At 51.1% G+C, this 27,661-nt stretch overlaps 1 protein-coding gene across 1 annotated transcript; it reads left to right on the top strand.

Moving 5' to 3' along the window:
- Nucleotides 1-225: 225 nt before the first annotated feature.
- On the top strand, nucleotides 226-27,661 carry CD38 (CD38 molecule). Its single transcript, XM_004619132.2, has 8 exons — nucleotides 226-588; nucleotides 15,038-15,167; nucleotides 16,775-16,910; nucleotides 19,260-19,345; nucleotides 20,851-20,924; nucleotides 22,746-22,838; nucleotides 23,684-23,770; nucleotides 24,742-27,661. Exons 1-8 carry the CDS (start codon nucleotides 320-322, stop codon nucleotides 24,803-24,805), a joined length of 939 nt encoding a protein of 312 aa, XP_004619189.2. The 5' UTR covers nucleotides 226-319; the 3' UTR covers nucleotides 24,806-27,661.

The following is a 27,661-nucleotide window of genomic DNA, read 5'->3' on the forward strand; positions in this document are numbered from 1 at the left end:
CTCTCTGTCTCTCCCCAGGGGCAGGTGGTGGCTGGCTCGGCAAAGGGATGGAGCCGCGGTCTGGCCCTGGCGTCTGAAGGGGCTGTTCCTGCAGGGGTGCGAAGTCCGGATGGAGCGCAAGCAGCGGCGGCCCAAGTCTTAGAAGCGCTTCGCTTCCTCATTGGTCGGGAGGGCCGGGACGCGTGAGCGGGGAGCGCGGGGGGTTGGGGACATGAAAGGAGGCCAGGAAAAGGCTCGTGAAAGGGAAGGGGGCGGCGGGAGTGGCGCGCTCCCTCCCTGCGCCCGCCCTCCTCTCCGCGGCCGGCGGCTCTGGGGGCTCATGGCCCCGCGCGGGGGCCGCCCCGGCTCCGGGGACCGACCCTGCGGCCGCGCCTGCTCGGACAAGGCGCGCGTCGGGCTCTGCGTCGGGCTGGCGGTGGCCGTGGGCGCCGTGGCGCTGGCGGCGCTGCTGTGGCACCACCGCAGCCCCCCGGCGCTGCCCACCCCGGCGGCCTACGCGTGGAACGGGCGGGGCACCACGCCCCACTTCCCGCAGATCGTCCTGGGCCGCTGCTACTCCTACACCCAGATCCTCAGACCCGAGCTCCGGTGAGTTCGCGCGCGCGGCTGGGCAGGCGCGGGGGTGGGGGCACCCACGCGGCACCGCTGGGCACGCGCTCCCCACCGCCCCCGAACAAAGCGGCGTCTGTTCCCGGCCAGCCGAGCACTGCAGGGGCGCAGCCAAGCCGGGAGTCCCCGGCTGAAGTCCCTGGCAAATGCCCACTGGGCGCGCAGCTTGGCACCGCTTGGCACAGACGTCTGGAAGTTGCGGGGACCCGGGCCGCAGCTCCCCCGGGAGCTCACAGACCCTGCCAGGGCCGGGGTGCCGGGAAAGAGGCGAGCGAGGCTCTTTCTTCTCTGCTTGCCTTGCGGTTCCCTCCTCCGGGGGCCGCGGGTGACGGGCCCCCCAGCGCGCGTGTTGGTGGGGCTGAAGGAGAGAGGAGTTGACGTCGGGACCCGGACCTCTGTGTGAGTCTTAAAACCGACAGCAGCAACCCTCCCTTCCTCCCTCCCGCACGAGGTTACAACGTGCTCCGGGGTCTCTTCATCAAGCAGCCGGGATGGGAATAAATGGTGGATGCAGAAGATATTTTATATTTAAGGGAAGGGAAGGGAAGGCAGGAAAAGTCCCGGCTGGGCTGGTGGTAGCAGGGTTTCCTTCAGCGGGATTCCATTTTCCTAACAAAGAAAGGGGCTGAGCACTTTGCAGTGAGCTTAAAGCGGGAGCCAGCGAGTGAGGCAGGATGCTGACTCTTATCTTTGTGTGCTTCTCCTGGGCCAACCTTTGGGGCCTTCTACCTTGATGACCTCCAATTCCTTTCTTTAGGGTCCTCCTTTCTTGCCCTATCCTTGGTCCCCATGTCCCTATCAGCAGCACAGGGCTGGGGCCCCCTGATGGCCCTGAGTTAGATCCCAGCTACCTGTCATTTGAACATACAACTCTTAATTTTTTCCCCTTTGGTTGTGTTTGGGGGTTGGGGGCGGCGCTGGAGCGATAGCACAGCGGGTAGGGTGTTTGCCTTGCACGCAGCTGACCTGGGTTTGATCCCTCCGCCCCTCTCGGAGAGCCCGGCAAGCTACCCAGAGCATCCCGCCCGCACGGCAGAGCCTGGCAAGCTCCCCGTGGTGTATTCGATATGCCAAAAACAGTAACAACAAGACTCACAATGGAAACTTAGTGGTGCCCGCTCGAGCAAATCAATGAACAACAGGAGGACAGTGCTACAATGTGCTTGGGGGCCATCCCCTGGGGCGCTTGGGGATTGCTCCTGGTTCTGTGCTCAGGAATCACTCCTGGCAGTGCTCGGGGGAACCCGGGCCTAGGGACCCAATCCAGCTCGGCTGCATACAGTGCTAGCTCCTTACCTGCTGTACTGTCTCTCTGGGCCCGCGACTGTCTGAAGTTCTAGTGGGCTGCACAACTCTGTGAAACATTTTTTTTTAATTGATTCACCGTGAGGTACAATAACAAACTTTCATGTTTGAGCTTCGATCATACAGTCATCAAACACCCATCCCCTCACCAGTGCACTTTTTCCACCACCAAAATCCCCAATATCTCCCTCCCCATATTCCACACCTCCCCCTGCCTGTGTGGCAGACAATTTGCACAGCTCCCTCTGTCTCTGCTTTAGTTACCTTCGATATTCGAGACCAGTCCCACCCACCACCCACACCTGCTGAAAAGGCAATGCTAGACAGTGTGTTTTGTATTGCGTGTTATGGATACAGTAGAATGGCGCTCATGACTGTGCACTCCAGGAATCCTAAGATTTTAATAATTAGGGTCTGAAGAGATGGCTGCAGCAAGTTGCTCAGGTCCGAGATTCGTTTGTGTGTCTTTGGAGCGTGGCCGTTGTGGGAGCTTAAGTAGACAGTGGCTGGATATGGCGTCATCTCGGAGTCCCATAGGGGCGGGGCCAAGGAGAAGGGCCCACTCCTCCCCTGTCCCATGAGCGTGGCATTTGGCGCCACCGTCACTCGTACCTGGAATGTGTCTCGGACTTCTAGAAAGTGGCGGCTGCAGGGGCTCCTAGAGGGCAGGCGGAGGGACGGCACCCGCCCCGTCTGGAGCAGCCCAGCAGAGACGGCCTACTGCAAAGTCCAGGGCCATCTCTGCAGCAAGTTGCTCGGGTCCGAGATTCGTTTGTGTGTCTCTCTGTGAGACCTCTTGCGAGCATCACAGCCAAGTCCCCAGCCACAGGCTGCAGACAGGTGTCACAGGAGCTGCGGTGTCTGGGCCGGCAGCAGCAGGGAAGGGAAGGAGGGGAATCCCAGCTGCTTCATTACTCTCGGAGCCGTCCAACAACCTGAGGAATCAGGGTGCTTCCAACTCTAGAAAGTGGGCTGCAGGCGGTTGGAGTTTGGGTCTTCCCGTTCAGCATGGCTGGCTCTGTTAACCATTAATTTTATTTCTTAGATGACCGTGCTGCAATATTGTATGTCTAAAGCTCAGCTATGAATAATTTTGTAACTCAAGGTGCTTTAATACAAAATGCGTCGATGGGGAAGGACGAGAGCGCTCAGGCCGGAGAGGTGCAGTACAGCTCGCCTTGCATGTGGCTAACCAGGTTTGATCTCCAGCAACACAAACGGTTCTCGAAGCGCAACTGGGACTGATCCCTGAGCACTGAGCCAGGAGTAAGCCCTGAGCTCTGCACTCCCTGACAAAGACAACCAAAAAAAGCCTATTAAAAATATATTTTTTAAATTGAGCTATAACTGACACATGAGATAAAATTCAAGGAATCACACGGATCTTGGAAACTTCATATCAGTTCATGAACATTTCCAAAACTTCCTTGTGCTCCTGCCGGCTGGTTTACTGGCAGATCTCTCGGTGACAGACAGGCCTTGTTTCTGTGGCTATGGCTGTGTATGGCACCAGCCGGAGACGTGCCAGAGATGGATCCTGTGAAGCCCAGGACGGTGTGGGGCAGGTCCAAAGCCCGGGGCACGTGTGGCAAGACCACTCCCCACTGGGGCCCCCTGAGAATACCGTGCTTTGGTCCCTTGCCAGGACTTGGTTCCCCTGGGCCTTGAAATCACACAGAGCAGAATGGAAAGTGAAAGGCTCTCTGCAGCTTCCTGTTCTAACACACAGGATGTGGGGGTGGGGGTGGGGAGGGAGGTCTCCCCTGCAAATTGTTTAAGTCTCCAGTGACGTCCAGGCCCCATTTACAGACTGATACACAATGGAGATGTACTTTCAGGGTGTTCGCCTGGTTAACATCACCAGAGTGTCACAAGGGGTGAGAGAGAGTACAGGACTAAGGCTCGCGTCTTGCGTGGGGCTGACCCTGATTCGATTCCCAGAAGTGATCTGGGCCCCCTGAAGTGGGAACATTAGAGGTGGAAGCAGGAAGAGGCAGGAGCGCTGAGTGACCCGTCCTTGAGCCTGGCAGCAGTGAAGAGAGGTCCCCTTGCACCAAGGTACGGCGAGAACAGAACAGGAGAGCGAAGCTGAGCAGGTCGCCTAAGTGGGGCCCTAAAAGCAACTGTACAGGTCAACATGGAACTTAAACCAAGTGTAGTAACCACTGACCGCATGCACATCCCTTAGCACACGTCAGCAACCGTTGCATGTGTTGGATGAAAAATGTTCACCTATAAGTGATGCAGCCTGTATCCAGCCTCTAAAGCTCCTTTGTGAGGTGCGTCTGAGACTTGGCCCGTCTGTGGTGATAGCGAGTCCGCATGCGCAATAAAACTGGGCTACCTCCCTCAGACTTACCTCTTGGAGCCACCGTTTCTTCTTGTGGGGGGCTGGGTCACACCCGGTCATGCTCAGGGTTATCTCCTAGTTCTGTGCGCAGGAATCATTCCTGGCAGGGCTCAGGGAACCACAGGGGGTGCTGGGGATGGAACCCTGAGTGGGCCGTGTGCAAGGCTAGCCCTACCCACTGCATATGTCTCTGGCCAAGAAGGAGAGAGAGTCTTGCATGATACTGAGACACTAGTGGCGCAGCTGTGGTGTAGCCCGTTTCTTGTGAGATTTCTGCAATGCCCCCAGCATTGCGGGTGCACCACCCCGGTACTGTAGGCCAAACCGCTCTCTTGTATTCTAGGGCCGATGCTGAGCTGTCCTGAGTTAGAAGAGAATTGGTCCTCTGGGAATCCCTACGCACTGTTTAGGAGACTCTCCGACCCACCCCCAAAGTATCAGTTACTTTATGTGGAGCACTGTTTGCAATGTCGTAATGGTAACAATGAAATCGGTTTTTGTTTTCAGCTTTTTTTTTTTTCTTTTTTGGGTCACACCTGGTGATGCTCAGGCAGGGGTTACTCTTGGCTCATGCACTCAGGAATTACTCCTGGCGGTGCTCGGGGGACCATATGGGATGCTGGGAATCAAACCTGGGTTGGCCGCATGCAAGACAAACGCCCTACCCACTGTACTATCGCTCCAGCTCCTGCAAGACAATTTTTTAACTGAAACTTATTTAGAAAGTGAAGCTAGAGCCACAGTACAGCCAGTAGGGCACTTGCCTTGCACACAGCCAACTGGGGTTCGATCTCCGGCATCCCATATGGTCCCCCGAGCACCAGCAGGAGTAGTTCCTGAATGCAGAGCCAGGAGTAACTCTGAGCATTGCTGGGTGTGGCCCCCAAACAACCAACAATGAAACTTTTTTAGGAGGATGTGAGGAGAGCCCAGGGAGAACACAGGCCTCTCCAGAGTGGAAACAGGCAAGTAAAGAGACACGGACAAGCACACGAGCTGCTTGTTCCAGTGAGAACACAGGCTTGAGGAGGAATCCCCAAGGCGCTTTATATAGTTCTTTCAAATGGGGTTGTTGATTCTTGAGTTTCGAATACATGAAAGTGCGTGTGGGCGTTGTCACAGGAAACGCCGGCACTGGCGATGGTCGTCCTTAATCACGTGGATGCTTCTGGAGCGGCTCCTTTTCTGAGGGCTGAAAAGGCATTTTCAAAGCGACTGGCACGGGGGTTAGGAGTACAAGCAAAGTGCGTCCGTGGCCTGAGCTTTCCGGTGCCCTCAGCATGGCTAGGTACCATTGGCCCAGTGTCACCAGGTCCCTCTGAGCACTGCTTGGGAGTCTCCCCACAAAAAAGCAATATCTTTAATTTTTGTTTTGGGGTTTGGGGGCCACACCCAAAAAGTTTTTGGGGCTCCTCAGCGGTACTCCTGACACTGTGTCATGGATCACTCCTGGGAGTGCTCAGCGGGCCTTGTACAGTGAGTGCTGAACTGAGGTGGACAGCACTTTAGGAGACTGCCTTGTCGCAACCTCTATCCTTTCTCCTTAGTCCTACACTATATTTATTTCATTGATTTTGGGCCACACCCCACAGTGCTCAGAGCATACTCCTGGCTCTGCACTTAGGGATCCAATATGGGGACCCTGGGGATTGAGCCTGGGTTGGCCACACGCAAGGCAAGCCCTTACCCACTGTACTGTTTCCCCAGGCCCTCCCCACTATTCTTATTTTTTACCTTAATTTCACAGTTCAAAAAATGTTGCCGCTCTTCAGTCATATTTGGCCAACACACTCTTGGCTAAACAAGCACATCTATGTAGCAAGAAGTAGGCACCAAAAAAATCAAGTAACGTTTTGATGTTTGCCAGGGAGCCGGCATGTCCACACACATACACACATGTTCAACAGGGATGTTTGTCCGTGTCCCTGGAGTAGCATCTGTTAACTGTTAGGGGCACCTTCTTCCAGATGTCTCCTGGCTCGAGCGTACCCTGAGTGCATCGAAGTGGGTGAGTAACTGCCTCCCGTGAGTCAGGCGTGTAGCAGAGTCACATCACTCTGACCGCCCACAGGAGAAGTCGCCGCTGCTCTCTCCGCTTTGTGGGTGAGCCACGTGCAGCAGCTTAACCAAAACTCCCCAAACTTGACCCCACAGATTGAACCCTAGGCACCATGCCATGGACTTAGTAGAATGACCTTACACTGCAGTGACCAGGTCAAGAGACATTTTAAAAAGGAAGGTGGTTAGGGGCTGGGGTGATAGCACATCGGGTAGGGCGCTTGCCTTGCACGTGGCTGACCCGGGTTTGATTCCCAGCATCCCACATGGTCCCCCGAGCACTGCCAGGAGCAATTCCTGAGTGCAGCCAGGAGGAACCCCTGTGCATCGCCCGAAAACCGAGGGGTGGGGGAAAGGAAGGTGGGGTGGGAGTGGAGCGCACAGCTCAGTGATAAGAACACAAGCTTCTCAGGTCTGAGGCCCTGGGCTCATGCCAGGCACACGAAAGGGAAGAAGGAAGAAAGGGAAAAATAAGTGACCTATAGTATGGTGAGTCAATCGTCTTTTTTGTTTTATTTTTTTATAACTTTTTTAAATTGAATCACAGTGAGATAGTCCATTACAAAGCTGTTTGTGATTGGGTTTCAGTCATACAATGTTCCAACACCCATCCCTGCCCCAGTGTACATTTCCCAGCACCAGTGTCCCCAGGTCCCCTCCTCTCCTGCCCCCGTCCCTGAGCCTGTCAGGCACTTTCCTTCTCTCTCTCTCTCTCTCTCTCTCTCTCTCTCTCTCTCTCCCCCTCTCTCTCCCTCTCTCTCCCTCTCTCCCTCTCTCCCCCACACACACAGTTTGGGCACTGTGGTTTGCAATACAGAAGCTGAAAGGCTATCAGGTATATCCCTTTAATTACTTTTGGTTTTGGTTTTTGACCGACACTGTGTGGCGATCGGGGCTGTGCCTGAGGTCCTCTGGGGAACCCTGTGGTGCTGGGCTCGAGCCTGGGCCTCCTTCATGCAGAACATGCCTGTGCAACCTCTTAGCTGTCTCCCTGGTCGTCAGCTGTCATCTGCAGGCATTGACTGACTATACGGTGGAAACCGTGAGGACTGAGGGCAATAATCCTGGTGTATAGTGTGGGCTTTCCAAGTGTTGATTTTTGGAGAGACGCCACCCTCCAGACACTTTCCAACAACAATCAAAATGGTTCCTTACTTTCATTCCACAATTCCTGCTTTGCTTGTTTGTTTTGGGGCCATACCCAGCAGTACTCAAGGGTTATTCTTGCCAGAGCTTGGGGGACCGTCTTGGGTGCAGGGGATTGAACCTGGGTGGGCTGTGTGCAAGGCAAGCACCCTACCCACTGTACTATCTCTCTGGCCCCCCATCACAGTTCCTTTTTGCTGCTCTCTCCTTTCCAGAATCTCCAGCAAGACCTCAAAGGCCAACTCTGGTTTTTATTTCTCAGTAACTTCCATTGGAATGATTTTAGCATTTTTTTAATAGTTTATTTTTAATTAGTGAGTCAACATGAGGGTACAGTTACAGATTTATACATTTTTGTGCTCAGTTTCCCCCATACAAAGTTCGATAACCCATCCCTTCACCAGTGCCCATTCTCCACCACCAGTAAACCCAACATCCCTCCCACCCTCCCCAGTCCCGTCTTCCCCCACCCCACACTGCCACTATGGCAGGGTCTTCCCTTTTGTTCTCTCTCTCTGATTAGGTGTTGTGGTTTGCAATAAAGGTGTTGAGTGGCCATTGTGTTCAGTCTCTAGTCTATATTCGGCCCGCATCACCCTTCCCCCACATGACCTCTGACCACATTTTACTTGGTGGTCCCTTCCCTGAGTTGCCCAGAATGAGAGACCAGCCTCCAAGCCATGGAGACAACCTCCTGGTACTTATTTCTACTAATCTTGGGTGTTAGTCTTATAGTCTATTATTCTATATTCCACAGATGAGTGCAATCTTTCTATGTCTGTCTCTCTCTTTCTGACTCATTTCATTTAGCATGATACTTTCCATACTGATCCACTTATATGCAAACGTCATGACCTCATTTTTTCTAACAGCTGCATGGTATTCCATTGTATAGATGTACCAGAGTTTCTTCAACCAGTCATCTGTTCTAGGGCACTGGGGTTTTCTCCAGATTCTGGCTATTGTAAACAGTGCTGCGATGAACATATAAGTGGATTTTAGCATTTTGATTAAGTTCTACGTGGCACAATCAAAAGAACAGCAAATTCACAGTCACGCTTAGCAAAGACTTCCATGGGGTGGGCCAGCCCTGTGGGCAGAGAGAGGGGGGGACGTTACTGATGGCCCACCCAGGGGAGTGGGCTCTGTCCTCCAGGGCTCCTGGGAAGGCGGCACTGTAACAGGGGAGCTGTGGCACCCAGTAGGTTTGGGTCTCCAGGCGGGAATTTATTTTGCTCTCTCAGTCCTTCGCTGGACTCTAGGGCTGTGTGAGACGCATACAGGTATCTGTCTAGCAAGAAAATGAAGGAATTTCTGGGAGTCAGGGGACAGCTTATTGTCACAGAGGATAAAGATGAGCATCACTCATTGGTGGGGCAGAATCAGGATGTCATGAAGAAACAGCAACCTGATAGGGGCTGGAAAGTTAGCACAGTGGGTAGGGCACTGGCCTGGTATGATGCTGACCAAGGTTTGATCTCCAGCACCCCATTTGGTTCCCTGAGCACTGCCAGGAGTGATCGTAGGACTCAGAGCCAGGAGTATGCTCTGAGCACTGCTGGGTGTGCACCCGCCACCCCCACCCCAAAGAAAGAAATCGCAACTCAAATTCTGGCTTTTATAATAAAGGACCAACAATGAGGAGGACTGGTCAGTGGTTGGAACTAACCACAAGTGTGAGTGTGGCTGAGGGTAGGTAAGACAGAGAAGAGACAGTGTGACAATAATAGCTGGGAATGATCACACTGGACAAGGTCTGAGGGTTAAAAGAAGTAAGGGATATTCTTGATAGTCTGCAGGGGCGGGGGTGGTGGGAGGGACCTGGGGACACTGTCCTGGGAAACGTACACTGTGGAGGGATGGGTATTGGAACACTGTGTGACTGAAACCCAATCATGAGTGGCTTTGTAATGCTCTTAAAATAAATAAATGAATGAATGAAGGCCCAAACAAGAGAAGCATGTGAAGTGTGTGGCCTGCAGCACAAAGCTTGGGAACACATACAATGATGCTGTCTGCTGAGTGACAGTCCTCTGATGAAGGGCCACGCCCCGGAGATGCTTGGCCTGGGAGCTCCCTTAGCGAGGGGGTCTGGCCGCCCACGCCTGGGGACTGTCGGCTCCCCATGCCTTCTGCTGGGGCGCTGGGTGGCCAGCTGCCCGCATTTGCTCTTCCCGGCGAGCCTGGGCGCCACCGGAGCCACGCCTGCTTCAGCAGCTCCCGCTGCCCGGCTCAGCCCGCGGCCGTGGGTGACTCACCTTTCACGCTCAGCTTTGAAAGACGGAGCCCGGTGGCCAGAGAGCCGAATCCAAGGCCTGCAGTTGGGTGTGGAGGGTGGAGAAGGGCAGTGACAACAGGGCCCCAGGGCTCCTGAGCCTGGAGCTGTTATCTGTGCAGGGAAGAGTGTAGGCGTCATACGGATAAACCAAGTCGTGGGCCTGTAGAGTCTGAGGTACAGCTCTGGAGAATGCAGCTTGTGGGGAGAGAATCTTCTAGAAGGAGGAGCGCCCTGGGACAGGAGGGAGGAGGGTCCAGGAGGTGGTATGTGGGTGCCTTTTGCCCTCATTGCTGCCAGAAGCCGCCTTATTTTTAAGTTGGAAAGTTGAACTGGGTTCAATACTCACATTCCCCTCACGCGTCAGAAGTCAGAAGTCTGTCCGGAAATGGGAGTTTGGAAAGTTGGGGCCCAGTGTGGACGGCTGTCTCAAAGGTGCTGGGAACTTTATGAGAGTTAGTGCTGTTTTGATGCTCTCAGAATACTGTTCTAAAGGTCTCAGGACACACATACCCTTTTCCACACAAAGAAAACTACTTTTATAGGCACCTAATGACACACAAAAGGGGGATTTTATTCCAGCAGGTCAGACATGGCCAGGATCTGCCCTTTCACTCTTTCATGCCCTTTCACAATTTCATCCTTAAGATTTTTGTCATAGGATGGATGCTGTGGTTCCAGCCATCACATCCTTATGGGATAGTACCAGGGACTGGGAGTTAGGTAATGGGCAGAAAGGCCTTCATTGCTGAATAGTAGTCCATTGTGGATGAGTATCAAAATTGGTGCATATAGTCATCTCTTAGTGGACATCTGGCTTATATTCACATTTAAAATATTGGTTTCTGGAATACAAATGGTGGTATGGGGTTCACTCTTGTTTCTGTGCTGAGGGACCAGTCTTAGCACTTAGCACTGGGGATCGTATTAGATGCAATAAATCGAACCAGATAATTCCTTGTCCGCTGTACTATCTCTCTGGCCACACTTTGGAGATCTTGAATCACGCTTCTCTGAGCAAAGGGGCACAGGTTATGTTGTGGACACAGTGCTTTGTTTCTTGTGGCAATATACACTAGCTGAGTCCTGATTTCTCTGAAGAAAGTACTGCACCATTTCCAGGGCGGTGGCCTGACTCACTCTCCTGCCCTCAGCCGTGCGGTGCGCTCTTGTTAACACGACACCAGCTTCCTCCTCTGCTGCTGTAGCACTGTGGCACCGTCATCCCATTATTCATCGATTTGCTTGAGCGGGCACCAGTAATGTGTCCATTGTGAGACTTGCCGTTACTGTTTTTGGCATAGCGCATAGGCTACGGGGAGCTTGCCAGGCTCTGCCATGAGGGAGGGATACTCTCGGTAGCTTGCAGGGCTCTCCGAGAGGGACAGAGGAATCGAACCCGAGTCGGCGGCAAGGCAAACACCCTACCTGCTCCAGTCCCTTCTCCAGAAGTTCATAAACTTGTTATTCAAGTATTACAAATCTGATATAATTGAGACTGGGGGAGGGGCCCCTCCCCAGAGGGGTTCAGAAGGCTGGGACCCTCGGAAGGCCCAGAGTCCCAGAGTCTCCGCCCACTGGGCCTGAGGATGAGGAGCTGTCTGGCCCTCCCCGGCCACACTCGCAGTGCTGGTGCCTGCAGGACTGTGTCCAGTGGCGCTCAGGACCACCCTGGCTGCTGTACGGTGGGGCTTATAGTGGGGCTCCTGTGCCAGCTTCTACTCGCATTTCTTTCTAGACTAACACATTGGCGTCCTGTCACGAGTGTGTTTTCTGCGGCCCGGAAACCCCAGGCTGTGCTCCGGGCCCGGGACCGCTCAGGGCAATTCCTGGCTGACTAGTTGGTAGCTTGATCTGGGCAGGGCATGGGTGTTGGCACCAAGCCTCCCTGGCGATGCTCAGGCCTCCAGGGCAGCTCCTGGAAAGCCCGGGAGTCCACGTGGTACGAGGGTGGAGTCCAGGTGGGACTGCGCCCGCCCCACACGCACTCACGGAAGTGTCATGAAGAGCTTTTGTCATACTGAAATATTTGGGCTTCATTCCTGTTATTCAGTTTGGAGATTCATACATTCTGAACACAAGCCTTTTTCACATGTGTACTGAAAATATTTTCTTTCATTGTGACTCGCCTTTTTATCTCATTTATAATCCTTTAAAGAGCATTTAAAAAGTCCTGATAAAGTCACATTTGTTCAACTCTTTCCTTATGTAGCTTTCTTGTGCTTTAGGTCTTTAAACCATGTCTTGTTTATTTTCCTGTGTAGCCTCCCTCCCTCTCTCCCTCCCTCTCTCCCTCCCTCTCCCTCTCCCTCTCCCTCTCCCTCTCCCTCTCCCTCTCCCTCTCCCTCTCCCTCTCTCTCTCCCTCTCCCTCTCCCTCTCCCTCTCCCTCTCCCTCTCCCTCTCCCTCTCCCTCTCCCTCTCCCTCTCCCTCTCTCTCTCTCTCTCTCTCTCTCTCCCCCCCTTCACCCCTCCTCTTCCCCTCCCCCACCCCCACCCAGTGTCTGTCTGTCTGGGTGACAACCCTTTTAGTTGAGGTGCTTGCGCACAGCTGGCTGAAGTGTGTCTGGAAATTGCTCACAGCGCTGGAATCAGCATTGCTTCCAGGCACGAAGAACAGAGCCACTGGGAACATGGGGTGACTCCGGGGATGGATGGACTCAGGCCTGACATATGCAAGGCAGCAGCTTCATTTGCATGCCGAGAGACACTTTCAACCCAGCAAGCCCAAAGCTTAGTTCCCGTCACTGCACCCAGTTGCGTTTGCATCCCAGCCGGCAGCAAGCTCCTCCTCCCAGGGCCTCAGTTCTCAGAGCTCGGAGTCACCAGGGATTCCTTAGCCCTTCAGCATTCCACGTTCCGCCCATTAGGAAATTTGCAGTGGTTCCAGAGTCTACCTTCTCTTCCCTCTCTTCCCCTCCCTTTCTCCTTTTCCCTCTCCTCCCTTCCTTTGTCCACTCTTCTCTCCCCTTCCCTTCCCTCCCCCTTTCTTCCCTTCCCTCCTCCAGTGTTACACTCTTTACCACTCTGGTCCAAACTGCTGTTGACCTTGGGCCAGATTACAGGTCTCCTGCCGGCTCTTCCTTCACTGGGATTCCCGCTCAGGGCAGCAGCTCAGCCACTGGGGAAAGGAGGGAGAGATCAAAGATCAGAACTGTATCATTGTGTGTGTGTGTGTGTGTGTGTGTGTGTGTGTGTGTGTGTGATACTCCACTGTGCTCAAGAGTTACCCCAGGCTCTGTGCTCAGGGATCACTCCTGGTGGTCTCAGGTGTGTGTGTGTGTGTGTGTGTGTGTGTGTGTGTGTGTGTGTGTGTGTGTGTGTGATACTCCACTGTGCTGGAGTTACCCAGGCTCTGTGCTCAGGGATCACTCCTGGTGGGCTCAGGTGTGTGTGTGTGTGTGTGTGTGTGTGTTTGTGTGTGTGTGTGTGTGTGTGATACTCCACTGTGCTCGAGTTACCCCAGGCTCTGTGCTCAGGGATCACTCCTGGTGGGCTCAGGGGACGCTATGGGATGCTGGGGATCTAACTCTGGTCCACCAGGGTCAGGACAAGCGCCCTCCCCACTATATTATTGCTCCGGCTCCAACAGTTTTTTCAAGAGAAGTGACTCAGTGCGTCCACGAGGTGGCAGTCTTCACCTGCGTCACCAGGTCCCAGCAGCCTTATATTGGAATCCCTTGTTTCCTGTTTTCTCTGGGCCGAGGCCTCCTGCCCTATGGAGATGCTTTGGGGACTGGGGGTTCTGAGGCCAGGGCCCTCCCGGGGAGCAGCGCATGGTGACGAAGATGTTTTTAGGGGGAGGGGTGCTCTGGAGTCACTCCTCGCTCTGTGCTCGGGGGTCCCGGAGTGGTGCTTAGGGGACTGTGCGGTGCCAGGCGTGGAACTGGGGTCAGCTGAATGTGGGGCAGGCGCCTTCACGCCTGTACTATTAGCCCTGGCCCCAAGGAGACGTTGACAGCTGTGAGTCGGGCCGGATTTAGAGAGGAGACAGCGCCGTGTGAGGCCTTGAGAAGGCGGTGGACACCAGGGACTGTCACCTCAGCATGCAGCTCGAACCCTCCGTGATCTTCAACCCCACCCACTTTATCCCAGCTCCTGGGGTGCGGGGCACTCTGGCAGTGCTCAGGCCGTACTCCTAGCTCTGTGCTCAGAGAGCAGTCCTGGCGGTCTCCAGGGACCATATGGGGATGGGGTGCAGGGAGCAAGCCCCATTTGGGCGCATGCAAGGCAAATGCTCTACCCACTGTTCTAGCTCTCCAGCGTGTTTGGATTCTAGCTATTCCCCCCTGTATCTTTGCCCTGCTTTTATGCACTTAGTCTTTCAGTTGTTAGAAATCAGCAGGTTCTTGTGGATCTCAGGGCCTTTGCATGGCAGCAGCCTGTGTTTGGAACCTGAGTCTCTTTATCGAATAAAAGACCTCTCGGGGGTCCTTAGCAGATCAGCCTCCCGAAGTGCCCATCACAAAAGCCCCCTGCATCACAGCCCTCAGCTTATCTTGGTTAACTGCCTTTGTGGCAGAGAGCCAGGAAAACACTCCTCTCACTGAAATACACAGCGCAGAGGGACCGGCAGACCACGGGGCACACAGAACCTCCCTCCTCTAGGAACTGGTTGGGGGGGGGGGGTGATGCTTTAAAAAATAAGTTCTAGGGGCTGGAGTGATAGCACAGCGGGTAGGGCATTTGCCTTGCACGCGGCCGACCCGGGTTCGATTCCAAGCATCCCATATGGTTCCCCTGAGCACAGCCAGGAGTAATTCCTGAGTGCAGAGCCAGGAGTAACCCCTGTGCATCGCCGGGTATGACTCAACCCCCCCCCAAAAAAAATAAGTTCTAGGGGCCGGAGCCTAGTATTTAGTACAGCGGGTAGTGTATCTGCTCTCCATGTGGCCGACCCAGGTTCAATCCCGGGTCTCCCATATGGTCCCCCAGGCACTGCCAGGAGTAACTTCTGAGTGCAGAGCTGGGAGGAGCCCCTGAGCACTGCCAGCTGTGACCAAAAGTCAAGCAAACAAAGAAATAAAAACGTAAGTTCTGGGGCTGGAGAGATAGCACAGCGGGTAGGGCGTTTGCCTTGCACGCGGCCGACCCGGGTTCAAATCCCAGCATCCCATATGGTCCCCTGAGCACGGCCAGGAGTAATTCCTGAGTGCAGAGCCAGGAGTAACCCCTGTGCATCGCCAGGTGTGACCCCAAAAAAAAAGCAAAAAAAAAAAAATAAATAAATAAATAAATAAATAAACGTAAGTTCTCTTCTCAGGCTGCATTTTCTTTTGTGTGTGTTCTCTCGCAGAGACAGAGACTGCCGCAAGATCGAGGCGGCCTTCCGGAATGCGTTCCTTGCTAAGAACCCTTGTCACGTGACAGAACAAGACTATGAACCACTCATAAAGTTGGTGAATCAAACAGTAGCTTGTGACAAGGTAACGAGGTCAAGTTGTTTATTTATTTATGTTGTCATTTGCCACATCTGGCTGTGTTTACCTGCTCTAATCTATTTTTTTTTTTTTGGCTCACACCTGGCACGATTCACAGGGGTTACTCCTGGCTCTGCACTCAGGAATTATTCGTGGCGGTGCTTGGGGACCATATGGGATGCCGGGAATCGAACCCAGGTTGGCCACGTGCAAGGCAAACAGCCTCCGCGCTGTACTGTCACTCAGGCCCGCTGCTCTATTCTTGACTCTGTGCTCCAGGGTCACGCCTGGCAGTGCTCAGGGCATTCTGTGTGGAGCTGGGCATGGGACCAAGGTCACTGCATGCAAGGCAAGTGCCTTAACCCTGTGCTGTCCCTCTGGCTCCAAGTTACTGACTGACTTTTCAAACTGAGGCAGCAAGCCCAAGGGAAAGGGCCACAGGGGCGAATTTTGGTGAGGATGGGCAGGGAAGCTCCGGGGTCTGTGGTGACGGGGGGAGCCGTGAGTCTAACAGGGCACCCGAGCGCGTCGGGATCTAGCGTACCCGAGGAAGAGAGAGAGACGGGCAAGGGCAGGGACAGGAGAAACCAGTGCTCAGGAAGAAATACCTCCGTAAATTTGGCCTGGCCGAGGGTTCTGAAGAAAGCACACTCAGTCTGTTCTGTCCCTCCTTTCGTGGTTTGTAGGGAAAGGGGAAGATCGGGGGAAAGAAGGGAGCCCCGAGCTCCTTAGGGATCCAGGAGTCTGTCTCCTAGAGAGCAGCACAGGGGGCAGATAGATTTGCAGCTAACTCCGGGGAGTTTCCTCAGTGACTCCCCCAGTTACGTTCTTGTGCTGTGGCCTTGATTTCAGGCCGTGGCTTTTAGACATTTTTAAAACTGCAACTTAAAATAATAAATAGATTTAGCACTATGCCCTAGAAACTACAGACACATTCACACATGCGAATGTATGCACACACATGCACAAACGCACACACACGCACACACTCTCTCATTTGTGCATAGTAGTGGTGGCTCGACACTTACTTCACTGTGTTATATTTCACTGCATAATCATTATTACCCTTTTCTTTTTTCTTTCTTTTTCTGCCTTTTGGGTCACACCTGGTGATGCACAGGGGTTACTCCTGGCTTTGCACTCAGGAATTACTCCTGGCAGTGCTCAGGGGACCAGATGGGATGTTGGGAATCGAACTGGGTCGGCCGTGTGCAAGGCAAATGCCCTCCCCACTGTGCTATTGCTCCAGCCCCTATACCCTTTTCTTAACTCCAAACATTGGTCTATAACTTTAAAATTGTTTCTGCAGGGGTTGGAACACAGTAAAATGGGTAGAGCATTTGCCTTGCCCACGGCTGACTCGGGTTTGATCGCAAACACCTCATGTAGTCCCTCAAGCCTGCCAGGACTGATCCCTGAGCACAGAGCCAGGAGTATGCCTTGAGCACTGCTAGTGTGACTCCAAAACAAACAAAAAGTTTCTGCATTGTCATTGCACCCCACTTTTGTGCAGAATATCTTGCATAAAATCTGCAATGGTTAGTTGGTAATATTCAGTCTGGAATTTTGTTCTCTTTAAAACTCCAGTAACAGGTACGCCTTCTCTTTCCTAGACCCTCTTTTGGAGCAAAACCAAAGAACTGGTGCATCTGTACACCGGGGTGCAGACAGACTTTCTCACGCTGGAGGACACACTCCTGGGTCACCTGGCCGATGGTCTCAACTGGTGTGGTGATGCGGACTCTTCTGGTGAGGCTGGGCGCTGGGCCAGGGACACACAAGGGGGATAGTCCCTGTCCTGGGATTCAAATTTAGGAGGGCAAGGGACACCAATTCAACTGCTAACAAGGTAGAAGGAGAGACATGAGTGTTTTCTGGGCTCTGCTGTGTATGTGCCCAGAGAGGAAACGGGCAGCAACAAGGGGGCACAAGGAAGGGTTCAAGGGGGGTTTGTCCTTGCACCTTCCTCCCTATGCGATGATGCAGAGTTACAGCGAGACATTCCCAGATCTGTCCTGGGATGGGCCCGTGCCCCTAACCTGGTCCAGTCAGTTACCAGCCTACTGAGCTAGCAGTTCGTTCCCTTCTTTTGACTGGTGGTAGGGGATAGTAGCCAACAGCTCTCAGGGCTGCTCCTGGCTTAGCGTTCAGGGGCCAGTCTTCTTGGTGCCCTGGGGACCTTGTGGTGCTGGGGGCAGAACCAGGTTTCTGATGCAGAGCCTACATTATCTGTGCCGTCCCCTGATCCTCATCCTTTCCCCTTTCCCTGTGGCCATTGCTTGCTGTGAGCATATAAATGCACTCTCCTTCCCGACGGGGTTGCCGAGAGACAGCCACTGCCACCTCCTTCCCGCTCCTGTCCACCCCAGCTGGCCACCACCGGGGACACTTTCTGTTTTTGGCCGAAACCCTGTAGAGCTTTTTTTTTCCCGCTTCTTGGCTAAAATCTAAATTCCTTAGTAGCCTGGACCTTTGTCTTCCATCTGTGCCATCTTCTTCATGCCATGCCTCATCCCTCTGCGCTGCCAGTCACCCTCAGAAGCCGTCACGCTGTTTCCCAGCGCTACTTTGGCTCCTGTTCTCTCTGTACAGAGCAACGTTCTCTGTCTCGCCTGTCTCAAGGTTCCTATTCATCCTTCAAATGAATCGACTGCCGCTGCATCCCACTTCCAAACCACATCGATCTTTCTCTGGTTTAGTTGATTCTGTGGCTCGTGTACCTATCCGGCAGTTTCCATCTGTCTCATCCCTTTACTCCTAGGACCTAACACGCAGCCAATGTGCGTGTGGTCAAATGCAAAGGCTAAAGAGAACCTACCGGCAATTACATACTACAGGTGCATAGTACCATTCATTCTTAAAAGAGAAGGAAATCCTGTTATTTGTGACCACAGGGACGAACCTAGAAGGCATCATGCTAAATGAGCTATAGGAAAGAAAATATTGCGTGATACACTTACATGTGGGATAACAAGCAGAATAAAAATACCAGATTCGCAGAAACTAAGAGTAGAACAGTGGTTTCCAGGGACTGGTAAGGCATTGAGATAAGGAGTTTGGTCAAAGGGAGCAAACTTCTAGCTATAAGATATATCAAGTCTGAGGTGCCAATGGGCATAACATTGCAGAACTGCCGTTGAGACACTGTGTTGTCTTATTGGAATTTGCTAAGAGAGTCAAATCAAAATTTTCTCATTAAAAAATAAGTTACTAGGCGAGGTGATGGGTATGCTGATTTATTGTCAGCTAGGGGTGGGGGTCCTTCTCACGGTGTGGCCCATTACTAGAACATTATCAGGTACAAGGTAAGTATCTCACAGATTTTATTTTTTTATTGCTTTTTGGGTCATACCCTGTGATGCACAGGGGTAAATCCTGGCTCTGCACTCAGGAATTACCCCTGGCAGTGCTCAGGGGACCATATGGGATGCTGAGAATCGAACCCGGTTCGGCCGTGTGCAAGGCAAATGCCCTACCCGCTGTGCTAATGCTCCAACCCCAGTATCTCACAGTTTTATGGGTCAACTAGAGGAAAGGAGTTGAAAAATAAGGATGTGCATTAAAGCAGTTGCGTGGGAGAAGTAGGAGAAAGGACACATTCATGCTCTCTCTTTATGCCGCCTGACAGAGCCTGTCTCATCGGGAGGGAGTGTAGGAAGACCCAGGAGCCACCGGGACCTTAGGGAGGTGGGTAGGAAAAATGTCCACAGAAAGAGTGGCTAGGAGTCGGAGGGGAGTTGAACAGAACGCGCCCCTCCCACGCCCAGCTCTTGTTTTATATCTGATCCTTCCTCAGTGCAGGTTGATGCGGGACTCTGTCAGGCCCGTTCTTTGTTGTAATTTCCCAGAATGATGACGACTCCCCACTAGGCACCAGGTTCCTGCTGGGATAAGGACTTGGAAGGGGTTCAGGGAACACTCAGTGAAACTGGGTCACGATGTGTCCATTCTCCAGGCTCCCTCTTGGCAGCGGGGTGCTTGGAAATGACCCGGCTGGCTGGAACAGCTGGCCAAGAGCGACACCGAATGACACCCTTTCAGTGTCAGAGGAGACTTTTCCCTCCCGTTTCATTCTTTGCTCTCAACTCCGTCTTTTAGAGATGAACTATCACTCCTGTCCACTCTGGAAGAGAGACTGCCGTGCCAATGCCGTTTCCATATTCTGGAATGTAGCATCCAGAAGGGTAGGTACCGAGAGGGAAATCCTAGAATTTTGGAGACCCACAAATTTGAGAGGCCACAGAGCCCATGGCTGGTTTTCATTCTTGTGGTGGTTGTGCTGTCTGGAGGCAGTGCCAGGGGTCCAACCCAGGGCCTCGTGTGTCACGGGGGGGGGGGGGGCTTCTGCTCCTTGAACCATATCCCCAAGCCCCAGCCTTTGCTGCTTTTTGACCATATCCCCAAGCCCTAGCCTTTGCTGCTTTTGGCTTACTGACCCTTTGGGGAACCAAGATTTAGGAATTTTTCCCAAGGCACATGCCAGAAGAGTTTCACAGGGAGGAATAGGGCACTTAAAAAGAGTCCATGCACTCCAGGTGACGAATCTGCTTTCAACTATCCTCTGGTCTTTAATCTCCTGAACCTGGGTACTGACATCAGTCTGAAAGATCTACATTCACAGACTACTTGCTGTGTGCTTGGAAGAGCCCTGAGCTATCAAAGATTAAAATCTTTCAACCTCAAGAACTCTATGAAGTAGGTATCATAAGTGTCACAACTGTTTTGCAGAAAATCAAATGAAGGTGCAGGTAAAGAAACAATCTACCAAAGTACAGAGTTGTATGTGGCACATCGGGGAGTCCTTGGAGCTAGGGATACAGAGCCAGAGGTGACTGGTAATATCGTACAATTGGGGGATACTGTTCTGGCTGAATGCACATTGGTGCTTCATGGTTTGAACCCCCATGTGTCTCACCCCCATGCTTCCTAGTAATGGCCCCTTTATCCTTGGGCCCAATGGATCCAGAACTGGATTTGTGGGTGCTCTTGAGAATTCTCTATTATAAGCAGTGGTTGCATCCTGAATACACTCAGTTGAGTTGGCATTTGTAATTGATAATAATGAGACCTTTGTTTTTTGCTCATCACCCTATAAAAGAGACTCATTGAGTTGATATGATTCCTCTTCAATTTTTCAGTCAGTCATGAAGTGGGGTCAAAGCTTAGCAAATATTTCAGCTGCATGAGGGACTTAAACTTCTTGCTCACTAATATCCATCCATCCATCCATCCATCCATCCATCCATCCATCCACCCACCCATCCATCCATCCATCCATCCATCCATCCATCCATCCGACTAACCTTTTTCTCCTCTTTCCCATTTCTTTGTGTTCCCACTTCTATTGTCCCTGAATCCATTCTGAACAAGTGTCCACACTGCATGAGTCAAAGAAAATCCTATCCTCTTCCTCCTCTAGTGATGTCTTCTCACTTGTCTATACTTATGATTTCTAAACCTTAGTCTAGTAGCCTGGTGAATGATAACATTGGTTTTCCACAAGTCTCCTATGGAGCACATTCCTTCAATGGCTTGGGATGGCAATGATAGTTGACTAACTATTACTAAGTTAAAACCATAACAGGGTATTTCCACTTTAACCAGCTAATGCTAAGAACTGAAACGGATGAAATTTCTGGGCACGTCAGCTAAGTTTGCATGCTGAAAATGCTGGTGTTTTGTTTTTAAGTTTGCAGAAGATGCCTGTGGAACGGTCCACGTGATGCTCAATGGGTCCATCAGTAACCCCTTTGACAAAAACAGGTACTTACTTCATTTTATCCTGTCTGTAAGTATTAGCTCTGCCAACTGGATTCTTAATTTCTACCCAAAAATGCTTTCATGTTTGAACTCAAACTAAAGACAAATGATTTAAAAAGGTAAAATGTGGGCCAGAGCAATAACATAGCGGGTAAGTTTCATGCCTTGCGTATAGCTGACCCAGCTTTGATTCCTGGCACTACATATGGTCCCCAAGCCTACCTAGAATGATACCTGAGCCCAGAGCCAGTAATAAGTTTTGAGTGCTCGTGGGTGTGGACCAAAAGCCAAACAAATCAATAGAAAGGTAAAATGTATTTTCTATAGAGAAAATACTTCCTAAGTTGTCTTCCTAAGTTGTTGCTCTGTCTCTTTATTTTCTTCAAAAAATGCTTGCCATATAGTCAGATCCACTTTCTGATATTTTTTGAGATCTGTTATGAATTTTCCTATCTCCTTCTTCCATTACAGTCCGTCCTGCCGTGTTCTCCCCTTTGTTCGTGTTGTTGCTCCATCTAACCTACCACTTCCCCATCCGTGAACATCTGGCCTAACTCCTCTCCTCTGTGGGTGGTGTGAGAATCCAGTCAGCAATCAAAGCCTACTGGGAATGGAAGGAGTTGACGGCCCAGAGAGTTGGACCTTCATGACTTCTTCACTAGTGCTCTCAGCAATGAATGGCATTGGTTGAAAGTGGGGACTCCAGAGGTCTTATGGACCACCTAGGTGACCTTAGCAGAAACTTATCCTCTTGACCCCCTATAGTAAGCCCACTCCAACCAGGCCACACCAGTGCCTTCCTTCTCTGAGCACCTGCTAGACTAACAGTTCGTATCCACGGAAGACCCTTCCTGTCTTAGTTCTCCAGGCTTTCCCGGAGTAAGGCTGGATTGGGAAGAGGAAGCCTAGACTAGTGTGCCCCAGAGACTCTACTATCCCAGATTAATTTCCTCTCTCTCCTCTTTTAATATTTAATTCCACAAAGAAGCATTTGTTCTTTGTCTTGATCCCATCTTGTAAGCTCTTGGATGAAAGTGTAAACATTACATCATCATTAAACTGACATGGGGGATGTAAACACTTGCACCAAGAATGCCGTGTCAGCCTGACAGGGAAGGGCTTGGGGATTAAGCAGGATACTGGATCTTTCAAAGGAGTGCTTCTATTATTTGGGTGGGGGTGGGGGGATGGCTCACACCCAGTGGTGCTCAGGGCTTACTCCTTTCTCTGTGCTCAGGGATCACTCCTTGTCCTCATGGGACTCTGTGCTGTGCCAGGAATCAAACAAAAGAGTTAGCTGCATGCAAGGCAAGCCCTTTCCTCAGACCCTCAGGCCCCATTTGCTGATGGCTTACAAAGAGCTCTTTTTGTCTGTTTATATCTGTTTTCTGTTGGGGCCACACCCAGCTGTGCTTACTCCTGGCTCTGTGCCCTAGGATGACCCCCAGTAGGGTCAGGGACAAAGCAATGCTTCTGAGAGCTCACTAAGCAGTCCAGTGGACCACCTGGAGAGCAAATCCAGATCCCAGTTCAGCAGGGGGTGGTGGGCTGGCACTGTGCATTTGTAAAAAGCCCCCTAGGACGATCATCATGTTGGTCTAAGAGCTCCTCTTGAATGACAAGTCCACAAAGAATCAACATCCATATACTGACTGAGATTCTCGCTTTGAATATCTTACTCCTTGAGGATCACATGAGCCACCGTGTCTAAGGCAAATCATAGGCCAGTTCCAAAGAGTGTCCAGTTTGAGGGCCTTTCACGGGTGCTCAGGGTCCCTGGACATTCCCTTTGGGGGTTAATAGTGTTCTTCTGTTCTATCTTAGCACTTTTGGGCGTGTGGAAATCTTTAATCTGCAACCAGCGAGGGTTCATACCCTACAGGCCTGGGTGGTGCACGACATCGGAGGAGTTTCCAGGTATCTGGTCTGACTTTGTACCCACACATTCTCAGGATTCACTGGGAAGCCGTCCAGGAAGGAGTCTGTATGCACAGACAGCAGACAGGCCGAGAAAGGCATAGGTTCCTCTGTGTTCATCCCATCCCAACCACCTCTGAATTTCATCTCCTTAATCTCCCTTCACCCCTTGGCTCCCAGACTAACCTGTGCGTACTCAGAAGCCAGTCAAATGGGATCTTGTAATAGAAACCATTGAGAGGGATGTAAGAGTTTGACTTAACAAAATTGTCGCATTTCTGCGTTTGGGTTGATGAGAATGTTAAAAATACTTCCCTTCTTATCCCTCCCCCAAAGTCTGGACATAGACGTATGCAGATACCTTAGACCATGCCTCAGTGGACCAGCCTGTGAAGGGATGTAGAGCCACACTGATGCTCTCCAGTCTGCCACCTGCCCTTTCTAAACTCTAGAATCGCCTATTGTTCTACATAAGCTGCTTCTGGTGTCCACAGCAGCGAGATGGTTCTCCAGGCCATGAGCTTGCCATCTTCCAGCCTGTTGGCTTGTGACTATAAAGTCCTTTCTCTTAATTGATGCCCCATGAACCCCCTCTAGTGGTAATGCATCAAGACCTTCATGGTTTTGTGATTTTAGTTTAGTTTTGGGTTTTGAAGCCATATCAGGTGGTGCTCGGAGGCTGCTCTTGGCTCTGTGCTCAGGGGTCAGTCCTAGCAGGGTTTAGGGGATAGTATGTGGTACCAGGGACTGAACTAGGGTCTGCCATAAGCAAGGCAAGCACCGTATGCCCTGGACTGTCTCTCTGGCCCCGGCTATGTTATGTTGACACTCTTCTTCTCTTCTAGAGACTCATGTTCCAGTCCCTCGATAAATGATCTGAGATCAATCATAAATAAAAGGAATATTACATTTGTTTGCCAGGATAACTACAGGTAATGGATGTTTTTCTTGAAGAAGAGGGTATATTTACATGTCTAGACATTTCCCTTCAGAGAAGAGCTTCTGTGGAGGCAGCAGGGCTGCGTGACGCCCGACAGGCCCTCACCGGCTCATTTCACTCACGACATAGACCAGCTCTAGCTGTTAATGTGTTACCCAACATACAAAAAGGTGTCAGTCTAATGTGGCACTAGCTATTATATTTATATATTTGTAAGTACTTATGATATATACTCATAATCTTAATACTAGTATATTTCTGAGAGGCCATTTTAATGAATTGGGTTTTTTTTTTTCCAAAATTGAGTTCCCAATTCATTAGCAGCTAATCAGAAGCATATTCATGTTTTCTTCCTTTTTTTTTGCCTTTTGGGTCACACCTGGTGATGCACAGGGTTACTTTTGGCTGTGCACTCAGGAGTCACTCCTGGTGGTGCTCAGGGACCATATGGGATACTGGGAATCAAATCTGGGTCGGCTGTGCACAAGGCAAACGCCCTCCCCGTTGTGCTATCGCTCCAGCTCCCTTCTCTCTCTCTCTTTTTTTTTTTTGCTTTTTGGGTCACACCTGGTGATGCACAGGGGTTACTCCTGGCTCTTTACTCAGGAATTACCCCCTGGCGGTGCTCAGGGGACCATATGGGATGCTGGGATTTGAACCCGGGTTGGCCACGTGCAAGGCAAACGCCCTACCCGCTGTGCTATCGCTCCAGCCCCTCTTCTCTTCTTTTTAAGATAAAGCAAAGGCAGCTTTAAAATCTTCAGGGTTTAGAATTCGTTTATCATAGCAGTCATGCCATAAGGAATAAGACCCTTTCTCACCTCCCCCCAGAATATACACCCTTGAGAGACCCCAGGTGACCAGGTGGCTAAGGAGAGGGGCTTCTTCCTCTGGACTCCCACTGGCTGCTGAGAACTTACCCACATGCCTAGCTCTGCTGATTCCCGTTTCACTTTCTTATAGGCCCGTTAACTTTCTGCAGTGCGTGAAAAGTTCCGAGCACTCAGTTTGCAGGTCTAAGATGTGAGCGCGTCCACAGAGTTGTTCCAGATCTTTGGGCCTTGGTGGTCGGCATCAAGGTTCCTGACTGAGGAGACGCGTTGGTGAGAAGATGCAAATTTGGAGGTTCCTCTGTCCTCCTACGAACATCTAAGAAGGAAGCCAGCCCCGACCACGAGTCTCCCAATCCGGTTGTTGGCGTTTGTGTGGGGTGTGGATTCAGGGCACTATCATGAGAACCGTCATCTCATGATAGTCAAAAAAATCATGATTTGTATATTATTAGAATTAAATGTTCTATTTTTTAATTTTTATTTAGGAAGAAAACTTTTGCATTGGTAAGATGTTAGTAACATCCTTTCTATGGAAGAATGGTTCCCATGAAACCTCTCCTGTGCATGTCAGGAATGGTAAACGGAGAAGCTCTTGAGAAAGCCTTATACTTCTGAGTGATCTTGTCCCAGGGGCGCCTCCCTATAGGGTGTACAGGTTGCCAGACTCTACCCTAGTTGGGGGGCTTCTTGGGAAAGTGTCTGGTAGAGTAGAAGCTCCCCGCGTGTTTGGCGAGTTCCCACAAACCCTTCCTTTGTCTCCCGTTTGTCCGGTGGGGCAGTAGGAGCTCGTCAAGGTTGTGCAGTTCACTGAAGTCCTGCACTGAGCTCCAGGTAGAGACGATACGCCTTCAGCTCTGTGGGACTCGAGGGGACCTGCTTTCTTTGCCCAGGTGTGTGTGTTGGCCGTGCTCTCCCAGTAAGAGCCGGCGAGATGGTACAGGGTGGGGTGACTGTCCTGCATCTAACCAACCCTGGCTCTCTCCCTGGCATGGAATATGGTTCTCTGAGCACCACCAGGAGTGACCCTGAGCCCAGAGCCAGGAATAAGCCCTAAGCACAGCCATGTGTGACTCCCAACCTTCCCCTCCCCGCCCAATTAAAAACGTGCAACAGAGACTGGAATGTGGGATTACTCTGAGTGGCTTCAAAGCACATCCTTCCTTTCCTCCTCTTCCTTTTCCTCATTCTCACTGTCTTACGCATGTAGTGAACAGCTCAATAGTTATTTGTTTCTGACATTGGTCATTTATATCTCTCCCACTTTGGGTGGGGGGTTCACACCCAAGAGTTACGCCTGACCCAGCGGGTTACTCCTGCAGGTTACTCCTGACCCAGCACTCAGGAGTCCTTCTCCAGTAGTGTTTGGAGACCGGGCAGTGCTGGTGATTGAACCCAGGTCTCCTGCAAGCAAAGCATGTGCTCCAGGCCTCTGAGCCGTCTCTCTGGCTTCTTGTCATACCCCGTTTTTCTCTTGATATGTCTGTCTTGGGAATTATTAATTTTATTATTTTCCAATAACCCAAGCCAGCTTTAAAAATATTTTATTTTGGGCATCATGGTGTACAAACAGCTATTAGAGTGGTTTCCTACACGAGACACAGCGGCATGGGCCCTCCGCCTTCCTCCAGCGCCTCTCCCTGCCTCCTTGGCGAGCTCCCTACTGCAGACCGTTGTCAGCTTCTGTTGCTTTTGCACAGTCGTTGTTCCCCTACATGGCTCTACACATCCCGCCCACGGAGACCCTTCGTGTCTGTCCCTTTAACGTCCTCATCATGATGCTGCCCACGAGCATCAAAGAGGTAAACTCTAGCCTTGCTGCTTTTCTCTCTATCCAGCTGTCTTTTTACTTCTCTTTATTATTAGAGCATATCAAGTCCTCCTCCTCCTCCTCTTCCTCCTCCTCCTCCTCCTTCCTCTCTCTCTCTCTCTCTCTCTCTCTCTCTCTCTCTGTGTCTTTCTCATTTCTTGTTTCAGTTTCTTATGATGGAAGCTTAGATAATTTTCAGTCTTTTTTATTCTTGCATAGACATTTTAGTATTATAAATATTTATACTAGGAACTTGCTTTTGTAGTAGTTTTCAAGTTTCTTCCTCCTCCTCTTCTTCCTCCTCTTCCTCCTCTTCTTCCTCCTCCTCTTCTTCTTCCTCCTCCTCCTCTTCTTCCTCCTCCTCTTCCTCCTCTTCTTCTTCCTCCTCTTCCTCTTCTTCCTCCTCCTCTTCCTCTTCCTTCTCCTCTTCTTCCTCTTCCTCTTCCTCCTCCTTCTCCTCCTCCTCCCCCTTCTTCCCCTCCTTCCCTTCTCATTCTCTTGCTCCTTTAAAATTTTTTTCTATAGAGGTCACATTCCGTGGTCTGAAGGGTGAGGGGACGCAGGCCAGTTTGCTGTGGACCTTACGGTTTGGTGCTTAGAAGCCATCAGAGTTATAACTGGTGTTTCTCGGGCCATGCAGTTCTGGAGAATGAACTAAGGGCTGTGCACATGTTAGGCATGTCTTCAGCCACTTGGTTATCTCAGGTAGAACCTGTCCTGCACAGAAGGAGTCTGCTTTCGTAAGGTTTAAAAGGTGTCAAGAAGTTTTATGCAGAAGATACATGTCGTGTATGCTGGACTAAAATGGTATAAAGTAAAATGATAAGATAAGCCTATTTTGTAGTTTCATTATAAAAGGTTGCATTTTTGAATGCAGCATATTTGACTACAACCTAGACATTTTTCGTGATTTTGTAAGAAATCATGAAACAATTTCTATTACTACTTGTTGTAACATACATGTTTTTAACAGTGTATCGGGGACATGAGGGCTTGGTGTCCCCCAGCCCACAGACAGCACAGAAGCTTGTCTCTGATAACCTATTTCTCCTTTCACTTGATCCAGACAGATGTAAATGTTTGTTAGCATTCTCTGATAAAAATTTAAGCAGCACAAGGATTATAATAAAAACCATAGAGTAACTCAATGGATAAGTTGTTCCACGTCTGTGAGTTTCTAGTTTGGAATATATTTATAACAGATTTAGGGAATGATGCAAACAATAAAAGATGACTAAATAAA

This window comes from Sorex araneus, chromosome 5 (genome assembly GCF_027595985.1).
Source record: "Sorex araneus isolate mSorAra2 chromosome 5, mSorAra2.pri, whole genome shotgun sequence".
In the NCBI taxonomy this organism is placed as follows: Eukaryota; Metazoa; Chordata; class Mammalia; order Eulipotyphla; family Soricidae; genus Sorex; species Sorex araneus.

What these genes read in the sequence shown, in the direction of transcription:
- CD38 (XM_004619132.2), top strand. Translation starts at nt 320, where the DNA reads ATGGCCCCGCGCGGGGGCCGCCCCGGCTCCGGGGACCGACCCTGCGGC. An exon ending in ATCCTCAGACCCGAGCTCCG is followed by an intron (nt 589 to 15,037) that starts GTGAGTTCGCGC and finishes GTTCTCTCGCAG; the next exon opens with AGACAGAGACTGCCGCAAGA. An exon ending in GACATCGGAGGAGTTTCCAG is followed by an intron (nt 22,839 to 23,683) that starts GTATCTGGTCTG and finishes CTTCTCTTCTAG; the next exon opens with AGACTCATGTTCCAGTCCCT.